Here is a 12,784-nt window from a genome sequence, read left to right on the forward strand (position 1 = left end):
GGTCTCCTTCCCACTGGCCCTATTGAGAGTTTCCCACTGTGCCAGCAGGCGGAAACAGAGATTCCACCCACTGGCCCAACAGGAAACAGGCCACAACATTGATACCGGCTCGTAATCGAGCTGGTGGCAATGTTGCAGTTTGTCGGGTGCACCAGAACCCGTCACGCCTTTCAATGTAGACAGTGAAAAGCGTGATGAGGTTCACCATGGGAGCCCCTGCACTGCCCAATCCAAGTAGATGGGCAGTGCAGGGACCCCCATGGGGCCCCCAGCTCCCAGTCTCTGCCAGCCTTTTCATGGCAGTGAACCTGCCATGCAAAACCTGGCAGAGACAGGACTCGTAATTCCCAGCGCGCTGCCCTGGTGGATTAGGACCGCTGGCACCGCCAGGCCATCGGATGGCCGAAAGGTGGAGTACCGCCAAACTGACCTCAGTGCTTTCACCACAGCCATAATGTTGCGGCCAGACCCTGGCAGTTTCGTGACCACCAGGGTCGTACTGACCCTCTCTGTGTTCGAAAACTATAAAAGATAAGGATTTCAACTGATTTTTGACTGGGAAAGCCATATGCTCGGCTCCAGTACTCTGGACTATTCATTCTCTATTATTCTCCAGATGGCAAACTAAAAGCCTATGTACCAGGAAAATAATCACTGGGTTGAATATCAGTTTTAAAAGTCATTTATTGCAGTCAATAAGAAAGTGTAATCTATTTTGAAAAAAACAAAACAGTTTCCTGCTAGAAAAATGTGGAATTTATGATATTGCTTTTTAACATGTCATGTCAAGTCTTGGAGCTGAAATAACAGATGTTCATGTTATTGCATAGAGGAAGGGTCTCGAAATAAATATTTTTCATATGTTACTGTAATACTGAAGACCAGATTAATCATTCTGAGGTGCTCCTATTTTGGGCTCTTATGTTGCAACTTCTCAACAGAGTACAAATAAATAAAAATGTGTTCTAAAAAAGAAAGCTAGCATTAGTTCCTATTTCCTATGTAAGCTTTGTTGCAACGTGATCAATAGCACATTATTGGCGATAATCAGTTCAAATTATTGTCTCTTCTTTCTAGTACATCATCTCTGGAGCATTGTCTGTTGCGGCAGAGAGAAATGGCACCCTAAGCCTGGTGAGTTAAAATAAATACTAGACCTTGCCCTCAGCAAAGATGAGGACTTTCCTGGTTCCACAGGGACATTTTGCACGAAACACGTTTTGCGCTTAAGAGTAAATAAAAAAAATTGTTCTGGTTTGGGTCACTTTTGTGATACAAACACCGTGTAAAATGTTTGTAAATCTTGCTAAAAATCTTCCCCTTTTTAGGGCCGAGCCTAAGAGTACATGCGCTTCAGCATGCGTCTCATTTGCGAGACGCTGTTGTGATCAATAAAGGGCTTGGAGTCTGCCTGTTTGTTGGTTTGCGTGGCACTCTTCTTTACAGCCTCATAATTGGTCAAGGCATGTCTAGCATCATTTCCATTCCTCGGTGTGGAGAAGGCTTGTGACTGGCAAAAACATGCATAGAAGGCACAAAATTGCAAATTTTTATTTTTTAAAGCTAACTTTATTTCATTTGGTTGAGTCGTCATTTCTGTTTTCACTCATTTTTTTCCATTTTTTTTTGCTCGTGGGTGCAGTTGTCAAAACATGACAATTAACTTGTTAGAAATATGCGAGGCCCATGTATTGCAAATGCTTGTTTAACACTTGCGGGCATAAATTATGGTGACAGTGTTAGATAGGCAATGAATGACAGAAAACAAGAAGAGAGGAGAGGAAGCTAGAAACATAACAACGGAGTTAAAACTGGAGGGGCAGACATAGTTATTTTACGCAGCACAGAGCAGCAAGCCTCCATGCTGTGCATTCATGTCCTTTCCTTGCACTGATGCACAATGTGCTGCTATGTGCTATTGCAGGAACCGTTGCACCATGGTGCTGGGGTGCTTTTATTGCAGGCAGGATTGTATTTGTGCAGGAAGGGACATCTTCCTGCACAAAAACAATCCTCAGATGCATGTGCCTCTGAAACAACGAGGAGAAATAAAGATATTTCCCCTCATAGCACCTCCCCTGGGAAGGTGTAGCATTTTGACGCATTCCCAAGGTTTACCAGTGTTAATAAATCTGGCAATGCACCAAAATCCACCCTTAACCGATGGAACACCTCCCTGGGGCAGAGTAACACGTCAGTGATTTGCGCTGCCTTGCGTTACTCCAGGTTTATCAAGCCACTCATGGCAATTCAAGGTGGCCTTGCATGGCTTGATAAAATTGACTTTGTTGTTGCGTCGCCCTTGTGCCCCCTTGTGTGGTGCAGGGATGGCTCAACATAATGATAAGTATGCCCCTGAATGTATTTGATTATTCCTCGTGGTCTGTATGTATTTCCTAAATACTGATTAACAGGTGTTTACCCCACTTTCTTTCCACAATCCGATGAAGATTCGACATCCCATACTTCCTGAATGTTTGCATTAGTTTGATAAAACACAACAATAGTTGACCTAGGAATTCATCATCATCATCATCACATATGAAAGCGCGTAAGTCTTCCCCATGGATCCTCTTAAATGGGACACATTCCTCATTGTTCAATTCGTTTTAGACGCCGTGGTGTCTTTTATTTCAGGGGTGTTAGAGCACCCCTTCCTCAGTTGCTTTATCAGTACCCAATCACATGACCTGATGTCTCAGTATATTGCATGATAACATGCATTACCATATTCTTTCAACTTCTGGTTGGCCATCCTGTCACACTGCAGACATTGAGGTGATCTGGTCTGAATTGTTCTTCCGTACTAAAGCATTGATGGGTATTTTCCCCGTATTCCAGTGTGGTGTTGCACAATAATTGCACAATGGTTAGCAGACTGGTTGATGCAGTTATTTGGGATGCCTTTGCACTTTGGCTAGTTCTCTGGATCTTGGCCATTAATCACGTCAGTGACATTTACTTGAGCCTGCAACAGAGTGAATTTTTGGTGACTTATCACCAGGAAATGGACAGCATTGTAGGAATTACAGCCAAGGTGGTCTGCTCTCTCTCCTAAGTGTTCTTAATATTCCCCATTGAGCAAACTGGGAACTGGGAGCACTGATGCATATGCGTTAGAGAAAACCTGACAGACAAGAGGGAAACATGAATCTTCATCAAAGTACAACATAAGTATTGAACTATCTAATGGATCATAAAAGTCTACAACCAGTTAAGACCATACATGGTGGCAGCTTTGCCGGAGAGATTTGTTTTCGATTAGTCTGACAAGACTGTACAATGTAATCAAACCCAATCATTTAAACCTGGAAACCACATCTTTCCTTTCAGTAATTGTTTTGTTTAAAAAAGACCCAGGTGGTGTTTATTTACAGTATTTACTGTTTCTCTTAGTAATGCTTCTGACATTACAGTCCTCTTTCCTTTCATTCTCACTGCGAATTCATCCTATACTTAGTTGAATTCCTATACTTGGTCGAATGCTAAAATTTCCTTACTCTAAACTCTTTAAAAAAAATCCCACTGTATGATCCGCTTGATTCCAATTATTCATTAAATGCTTTCAATCACTTTTTGTATAGTCCTATTCTCTGGGATTATGACCCCGCCTACAGCCATGGTTTTCGTGGCAACCTTACCGCCACGAAAACCATGGCGGTAGGTACTATCAGTGACAGGGAACCCCTTCCCCCTCCTTCCTCTCCAGAACCCCCCTTCATACACGCACCTTCATTCACACATGCATACACACACACCCATTCCCACATTCAACCAGGCATGCATACATCCATTCACATACACATCCACACACACATACATACAAGCACACACGCATTCACACATCACAACATTCACGCACTCACACATCCATACATACACACACATACAACACGCAACACACACCCGCATACATGCACACACAGACAGACACACAACACCCCCAACCCCTTCCCCTGTCGGAGCACCCGACTTACCTGTTGTCAGGGGGTCCTCCAGCAGGAGACGGACGGTGCGCTGCTGCCAGCAGCAGCGTCCTCCAGCAGAACACCACCAGGCCGTATCATATGTCATGATACGGTCGGCGGTGGTCGACTGGCGTGGCGCTGCTCCTGGTAGCAGTGCCAACTTGCCGCCGTCCGCCGCCATGGCCACAGCTGGATTTCCTCCATCCTTCTTGCGGTAATACGGATTTGGTCATAATACAGTGGATGGATGGTAGCCGTGGTGACAGTCTTTTACCGCCATTGTTGTAATGAGGGCCTATGTGTCCTTTCTTAGTCTGTTGTGGTAATGTTGTGCTAATCATTGCACATTGTGATGTGTTCCAAGCACAGGAGTTTGCCATTACAAGAAATGAGTTCACCTCAGATACAGCTTGAATGGTTTTGAATTTACTTGGGTCTAGTCTCATGCTATTTTATAAAAATATATGCTCAAAAAATGTTAATTTGTTCTTTTTTAACTCACATGTTTTTCAGTATTTAGAATTAAACTCCTCACATTAGCCATGAATAAATACACAACAACAAATATTTGATTGATCTCAGTTGGTACAATATGGGATAATATGAACACATTTCCCATACTTTAGCATCTTCTCCAAAGTGCTGGGAGAATAAAATGTTAACCTAAATTAACTTGATATTCATACCTTTGATTTGCACAATGGTTATTCATTTTAAACATCTATAAATGTATTACACTTCACACAATATACGTTTTAGAACCCTCACTCTAGTCAGGGTAATTCACACACAATCCAAATTATCCTGTGCCCACCCTCTGGATGCTTGACACTGAGCAGTCAGGCTTAACTAGAAGGCAATTTGTAAAGTATTTGTGCAATAAATCATACAATAACACAATATAGCACCACAAAAGTACACCACACAGTGTTTAGAAAAATGTAGAATATTTGTCTGGTTAAATGCCGGTCAAAACGATCAAGAATCAATAAGTATAGGTTGAAAATCACTGTAAAAATGATATAAGGTGTCTTTAGTCCCTAAAAAGCAACAAGTGTCTCTTGCAAGCACAAAGTACCTGGTTTGCGTTCAAATTCTCCGCAAGGGACAGCAGAGGAGCAGATGCGTGGAAAATGGGGAGGTGTGCATTGATTCCTCTGCCCGCACACAGACAATGCATTGTTTATTTTCCACGCAGGGAATGCTTTGCGTTGCTTTCTGGCATGCAGACTTGGATCCTCTTCGGGGTTTTCGGACACCACGGGGATGATGCTTGGAAATCCTGGGCACGCAGGATGAAGTCACAGGAGCTGGGTCGATCAGTGGGCGATGCGTGGAAATTTCTGTCGCACAGCAGGCGCTGCATCTATTCATCTTAGGAAGTCAGGCTGTGTTGTTTTGAGCCGCCTTTGCGTCGATCCAGTGGGCCGTGTGTCTCAGTTCCGGTGGCAACGCTGGAGCTGTGTCAATCTCCTCGTCGGCAAGTCGGGCTGCGATGTTCCGGTTCGGCGTGCAGTGATTTTCTCACCGCAATGCAGGCTGTGTGTCGTTTCTTGCAGGGCGTGGGTTGATTTTTGCCGCAAAAGAAGTTCTTTGCAGAGATTAAGGGGGTTATTACAACTTTGGAGGAGGTGTTAATCCGTCCCAAAAGTGACGGTAAAGTGACGGATATACCACCAGCCATATTACGAGTTCCATAGGATATAATGGACTCGTAATACGGCTGGTGGTATATCCGTCACTTTACCGTCACTTTTAGGATGGATTAACACCTCCTCCAAAGTTGTAATAACCCCCTATGTCTTTTTGGTCCTGAGACTTCAAGGAACAGGAGGCAAGCTCTATCCAAGCCCTTGGAGAGTACTTCTCAGTAAAGCCAGAGGACAGCAAGGCAGCAGGGCAACAGCAGGGCAGCAGTCCTTTACAGAAAAGTAGTCAGGTGAGTCCTTTGGGCAGCCAGACAGTTCGGCTTGGCAGGTTGAAGGGTCTGGTTCAGGGTTCCTTCTACAGTGGTATCTTGTCCAGAAGTGTCTGAGTTGGTAGGGTCAGAGACCCTGTTTAAATACCCAAATGTGCCTTTGAAGTGGGGGAGACTTCAAAGAGTGGCTTAAAAGTGCAAAAGGTCCCCTTTCAGTTCCATCCTGTCTGCCAGGGTCCCAGTAGGTTGTGTGGCAGTCCTTTGTGTGGGGGCAGGCTGCTGTCTTTTGACACGCAAGTGTCAGGCCCTCCACCCTCCTAGCCCAGGAAGACCCATTCAATATGCAGATGTGTGCAAGTGTGAGTGAGCATCCTGTGTTTAGAGTTGTCTGAGTGAAAGTAAAAGGGAGTTGTCAACTAAACCTAGCCAGACGTGGATTGTAAGGCACAGAAGGATTTAAGTGCAGAGAAATGCCCACTTTCTAAAAGTGGCATTTCTAAAATAGTAATATTAAATCCAACTTCACCAGTCAGCAGGATTTGTATTACCATTCTGGCCATACTAAATATGGCCTTGTTCCTCCTTTCAGATCAGAAGCTACCGCTCAAACAGTAAATGAGGGTAGCCCTAATGTTAGCCTATGAAAAGAGCAGGCCTCACAGCAGTGAAAAACAAATTTAGGAGTTTTACACTACCAGGACATGTAAACTATACAGGTACATGTCCTGCCTTTTGCCTACACAGCACCCTGCCCTACGGATTACCTAGGGCCTACTTTAGGGGTGACTTATATGTAGGAAAAGGGGAGTTTAAGGCTTGGCATGTACTTTTAAATGCCAAGTCGAATTGGCAGTGAAACAGCACACACAGGCCTCGCAATGGCAGGGCTGAGACATGGTTAAGGGGCTACTTAAGTGGGTGGCACAATCAGTGCTGCAGGCCCACTAGTAACATTTAATCTACAGGCCCTGGGCACATATAGTGCACTTTACCAGGGACTTATAAGTAAATTACATACGTCAATTGGGTATGATCCAATGTCAGCATGATTTAAGGGGAAGGGCATATAAACTTTAGCAATGGTTAGCAGTGGTAAAATGTGCAGACTCCTAAAACCAGCAAAACAGTGTCTAAAAATTGGAGGGAGGCAGGCAAAAAGTTAGAGGTGACCACCCTAAGGCTGTCAGGTCTAACAATCTCCTTTAATCTGAATCATATCATTCATATGCAAATACCAGAGAAAGTCAAGAATGCAGGTCCTCATTTCCAAAGCTGGCACCTCAGCTTCTAGACCTCATATCCTCTTCAATAAGTTGCATATCAGCTATATCTTTAGACTAGGATGAACATTGTCTTCTAATTTTGTTTCACCTGTCCTGCTGTCAGGCACTTACGGGTGAAACTACAGGGCAACCAGTGAGAGGAAATGCAGTAAACTGTATTGTAATTTCACCCTCAAATTTCACCGGACAATGTCACTAATCAAATCTCCTTCCAGCCAAGGAGGCATTACATCACATAATATTCAAACACTACTTTACATTTCAAATTTACCCAACCTCTCTCATTCTGGCTATTCAATTAAAGCTATTTTTTTTTACTGATACTGGTAAGCACTACGAGTTACCAAGCCCAAAAGACAGGAAAACTATTCAAAATAAAAGCAGGAACTAAAAAATAAAAATTTATGAAAAGGAAAAAAACAGTAACTAAGACAGACAATATAGGCAATACAGATTATGATAACGATGTAGGACATAAACTGGTCAGCATAAAGAAATCAGTTGCTAAATCTTTAATGTTGAGATGCACCATTCACAATAAAACTGATGCAGGCTAAACAAACATTGCAATACATATTTATTACCCGAAGTAAGGTAAAGTTGAAAAGACACCCTACAAAATTAGCTTTTTAGTTTGGAGAGGTGTTTGGTAGTAGTTATATACAGCAGCGGGTGCCAGAAATTTCAAAGGGTGGGATTGGTGGTGGAGCTGGGGGGAGGAGAAATTTAAAAAAAGAATAAAAAAAACTTACCTGTCCCTACGCTTCTGGCTGCCTCGCACTCCTCTTTTGGTGGTGTCCCAGAAGTCCCTGCTAGCCTGAGATCAGGATTGGTCTGAGCAGCTTGGTCTGCTGCTCAGACAGTGCACTGGAGTCTGTGCTGTTTCTCCAACCTGGCTGTGCAACACAGCTGGGTTGGAGAAACCTAAGTGCGCATGTCAGTTTGACCGGCCTGTGACAACCAGCCAAACTGACATGCGCACTTAGACTCCTTCCCCTCCCATGGCCCAGCCAGACCCTTCCTGCACATGCTGGCTAAGCCAGCTGCTCGAAAATAAAACATTAAAATATTGTTTTATTTTTCAGGTGCTGGCTCTTAGCCAGAAGGGCAATACTCCTTTGCCATTGTGAAGGAGCCGCCTCTGGTTTTATTCTCTTGAGGTTTTCACATCACTGTTGTCAGGCCCTTATGGGGAGGTCACTGGGTTCCTTGGGTCTCTATGACAGTTGACAGAGAACAGACGAGAAAACCCCTGTGGTGCTGTTGGTGATATATTAAACTTCAAATATACAGCATTATCCAGGCTCCACTGCTTACAATTTGGCAGCCAGTACCTGTTCCTGATAACTAGCAATATGGGCTTTCAACCCATCAAAAAAGACTTAGGACCTCATTTACAACAAACTGGCGCATCAATCACGATGCACTAGTTTGCTTGCGCCACCCTGTGCTCCCCCTAACGACACCATGATAGCGCTGTATTTACAATACAGTGCACCATGGTGTTCGTTAGAACAGCTGTGGCGCTATGCTGGACTAGCATAAAAAATGATGATGCTAGTCCGAGAAAGCCTAGGAAGCCCCATTGAAAATGGTCTAGCATCACTTTAAAACCTGCCTTAAGTAGGCATTTGAAAATGATGCTAGAATGACGCACTGAAATCTTGTAGATTTGACTGCACCATTCCTGCGGGCCTCCTGGCAGGGAAACACCTCCTTTGCATACATTAATGCCTGGCACACGTATAATGTGTCTCAAGAGTTTACAAACTGGCACAATCATCCCATTGCACCAGTTTGTAAATGCGGCGCTGTGTTGGGGGACTGTTTGCACCACTGTATCGGTTTTAAAGGTCATTTTTTGTATTCAATAAGATAGTGTAATCTATGTTGAAAAAAACAAAACAGTTTCTTGCTACAAAAATTTGGAATTTATGATATTGCTTTTTATCATGTCATGTCATGTCAAGTCTTGGAGCTGAAATAGCAGATGTTCATGTTATTGCATAGAGGAAGGGTCTCGAAATAAATATTGTTCAGATATTACTGTAATATAATATATTATTATTGATCACACTGAGCATACAACCATGTTGTACGTTTTCTGAAGACCGATTAATCATTCTGAGATGCTCTTACTTTGGGCGCCTATGTTGCAACTTCTTAACAAAGTACAAATAAATAAAAATTAGTTGTTAAAAAAAAGTTAGCATTAGTTCCTGTTTCCTATGTAAGCTTTGTTGCAACGTAATCAATGGCACATGATTAGCGATAATCAATTTAAATTATTGTCTCTTCTTTCTAGTATATCATCCCTGGAGCATTGTCTGTTGCAGCAGGAAGAAATAGCACCCTAAGCCTGGTGAGTTAAAATAAATACTAGACCTTGGCCTCAGCACGCAACCTCAGCATCATCCTGGACCCCTCCCTCTCCATGACACAGCAAATCAATACACTGACCTCCTCCTGCTTCCACACACTCCGCACTCTGAAAAAAACTTTCAAATGGATTCCCCCAGAGACCAGGAAGACAGTCACCCATGCACTCATCAGCAGCAGACTAGACTATGGTAACACCCTCTACGCGGGCACCACACTCAAACTCAAACGCAAACTCCAGAGAATCCAGAACACAGCCGCACGCCTCGTCCTTGGCCTCCCCCACCACGAACGAATCTCACCACACCTCAAATCCCTTCACTGGCTCCCCATAGACAAGAGAATCACTTTCAAGATCCTCATCCACGCACACAAATCCCTCCACAACACTGGCCCGACCTACCTCAAAGAAAGAGTGAACTTCCACACTCCAACCCGCAATCTCCGATCAGCCAACCTTGCACTAGCTACAGTCCTCGCATCCAACGAACCACCACAGGAGGCAGGGCCTTCTCTTACCTCACTCCCACAACCTGGAACTCCCTCCCCACCAACCTCCGCAAAACCAAAGACCTCCTGCTCTTCAGAAAAAAACCTCTAGACATGGCTGTTCGAACAGTAACCCCCACCCACACTCCCTCCCCACAAGCGCCTTGAGACCCTCACGGGTGAGTAGTGCGCTCTATACATTTTTTTGATTGATTGATTGAACACCCAGTTTTCGTTGGGAACTTTCATCTTCACCACAAATGACCCTGTCATGTCTACTTCAGAGGAGGCTGCTCAGCTATTTCAATCCTTTGGCCTCTCCCTATTAGTCACACTTTTTATGCACTTGAAGGGCAATACCCTCAGTCTGCCCCTGCCTGGAGGGAGGGTGCAGGTTTTTTAAGTGTATCTAGTTGGCCTGTTCTTATATCCTTTGAAGCTAAATGAATATTGGACGGACTTCGTGGATCCCGGGATTGCCCTTTTTAATTTCATTGCTGGGCTGGGGCAAACTTCATACAATTACCGTACTATGGCCGACCCTGAAAGCCCTCTAAAACGAGTGTTGTTTACAAAAACTCCAAAACTTTTTCACCTGGAAGTGTACCCGGTAGAGCATATATGGCGCCATCAATGCCGTCTAGAGGATAGGGAATTTCATAAAAAGGACCAGATGCTCTACAAAAAAAAACCTGTAAAGATAAATCAAAATTCATGTGCACCCATCGTCTGTCATATAATAACATTCCTATTTAAGATGGTTAAGGACTTTACCCAACCTCCCTGTTCGATTGTAAAAAGACCTGCTGGGCTGGCTGGCTGTGACAACTTGGCTATGATGTCTTGAAGGCTTCACAAGCTTCAATCCAACCTAACTGTTAGAGAGATCAGCTAGTGAGTGAAAACACTAAGTCCATGTAATTGCTCAGTATTTGTACTTACCAGTGCCAACCAGGTCTACTGGGTTACCGCACTCCCTAAATTTGGGCTCACCAGCGGACTTTTGCCCAGTTGCTATTTTAAAGGCACAATTCATTATTGTAATTTAATGAGACATAGACACTATAGGCCAGATATACTAAATTCTCATGCAACAGAGCGCAGCAGCCAATAATTCTGCCCTGCATTGCAAGAGAAAGAGCAGAAGAGTGCCGTATCTACAGAGATATGGCTCTCTCTTCCCCTATTCCAAGTCCCAGCGCAGACTTTTGCTGATGAGTGCCATGTGCGCCATAGTGCAACGGTGTGTGCTTGAATATAGCATAGGTTTTGGACTGAAAGTGTTCCCTTCCAGTACAAAATTCTATACCAAGACAACTTTTAAAACTTTTTCTACTTTTTATGTGTGCTGTACAGTACAGCACACACGCAAAGTCGTAAAAGAAAGAAAAAATGAACACACCCCCACCCCTCTCCCCTGTCGGAGCACCCAATTTACCTGTTGTCAGGGGGTCCTCCAGCAGGAGATGGGAAGGGGTTCCATATGTCATGATACGGTCGGTGGCGGTCTACTGGCATGGCGCTGCTACTGGCAGCAGTGCCAACTTGCCGCCATCCGCCGCCATGGCCACAGCCGGATTTCCTCCATCCTTCTGGCGGTAATCCGGATGTGGTCATAATACGGCTGATGGATGCTAGCCCTGGCGACGGTCTTTTACCGCCATTGTTGTAATGCAGGCCTATATTTCCTTTCTAAGTCTGTTGTGGTAATGATGTGCTAATCATTGCACATTGTGATGTGTTCACATGTTCAATGAGTGCACCTCGGATACAGCTTGAATGGTTTTGAATTCACTTGGGTCAAAACAATCAAGAATCAATAAGCATAGGTTGAAAAATCACTGTAAAAATGATATAAAGTGTCTTTAGTCTTTAAAATGCAACATGTGTCTCTTGCAAGCACAACGTACCTGGTTTGCGTTCAATTCTCCTCAAGGGACAGCATAGGAGGAGATTTGTGGAAAACGGGGAGGTGTGCGTTGATTTCTCCGGCCGCACATAGACGATGAGTCATTTATTTTCCACACAGGGAATGCTTCCCTGTCGGGCTGTGTCATTCTGTGTCGTTCTGGGCCAGCTTTGCGTCAATCCAGTGGGCGTGTGTCTAAGTTCTGGTCACAACGTTGGCGCTGCGTCAATCTCATCATCGGGAAGTCGGGCTGTGTTGTTCCGGTTCGGCACGCAGTGATTTTCTCACCGCAATGCAGGCTGTGCATCATTTCTTGCAGGCTGTGCGTTGATTTTTGCTGCACTAGAAGTTCTTTGCAGGGATGAAGTCTTTTTGCTCCTGAGACTTCAAAGAACAGGAGGCAAGCTCTATCCAAGCCCTTGGAGAGCACTTCTCAGTAGAGCCAGAGGACAGCAAGGCAGCAGGGCAACAGCAGGGCAGCAGTCCTTTACAGAAAAGCAGTCAGGTGAGTCCTTTGGGCAGCCAGGCAGTTCGGCTTGGCAGGTTACAGGTTCTGGTTCAGGGTTTCTTCTACAGTGGTATCTTGTCCAGAAGTGTCTGAGTTGGTAGGGTCAGAGACCCTGTTTAAATACCCAAATGTGCCTTTGAAGTGGGGGAGACTTCAAAGAGTGACTTAAAAGTGCACAAGGTCCCCTTTCAGTTCCATCCTGTCTGCCAGAGTCCCAGTAGAGGGTGTGGCAGTCCTTTGTTTGGGGGCAGGCTACTGTCCTTTGACACACAAGTGTCAGGCCCTCCACCCTCCCAGCCCAGGAAGACCCATTCAATATGCAGATGTGTG

At 44.5% G+C, this 12,784-nt stretch overlaps 1 protein-coding gene across 1 annotated transcript in view; it reads left to right on the forward strand.

Moving 5' to 3' along the window:
• Positions 1 to 12,784, forward strand: part of LOC138287420 (membrane-spanning 4-domains subfamily A member 15-like) — a 182,062-nt gene that overhangs the window by 73,302 nt on the left and 95,976 nt on the right. Inside the window, exons 4-5 of the mRNA XM_069227836.1 lie at positions 1,078 to 1,134; positions 9,475 to 9,531. Coding sequence (XP_069083937.1) covers positions 1,078 to 1,134; positions 9,475 to 9,531 — 114 coding nt within the window. The remainder of the gene's footprint in view (positions 1 to 1,077; positions 1,135 to 9,474; positions 9,532 to 12,784) is intronic.

Source organism: Pleurodeles waltl, chromosome 4_1 (assembly GCF_031143425.1).
Source record: "Pleurodeles waltl isolate 20211129_DDA chromosome 4_1, aPleWal1.hap1.20221129, whole genome shotgun sequence".
Lineage (NCBI taxonomy): Eukaryota > Metazoa > Chordata > Amphibia > Caudata > Salamandridae > Pleurodeles > Pleurodeles waltl.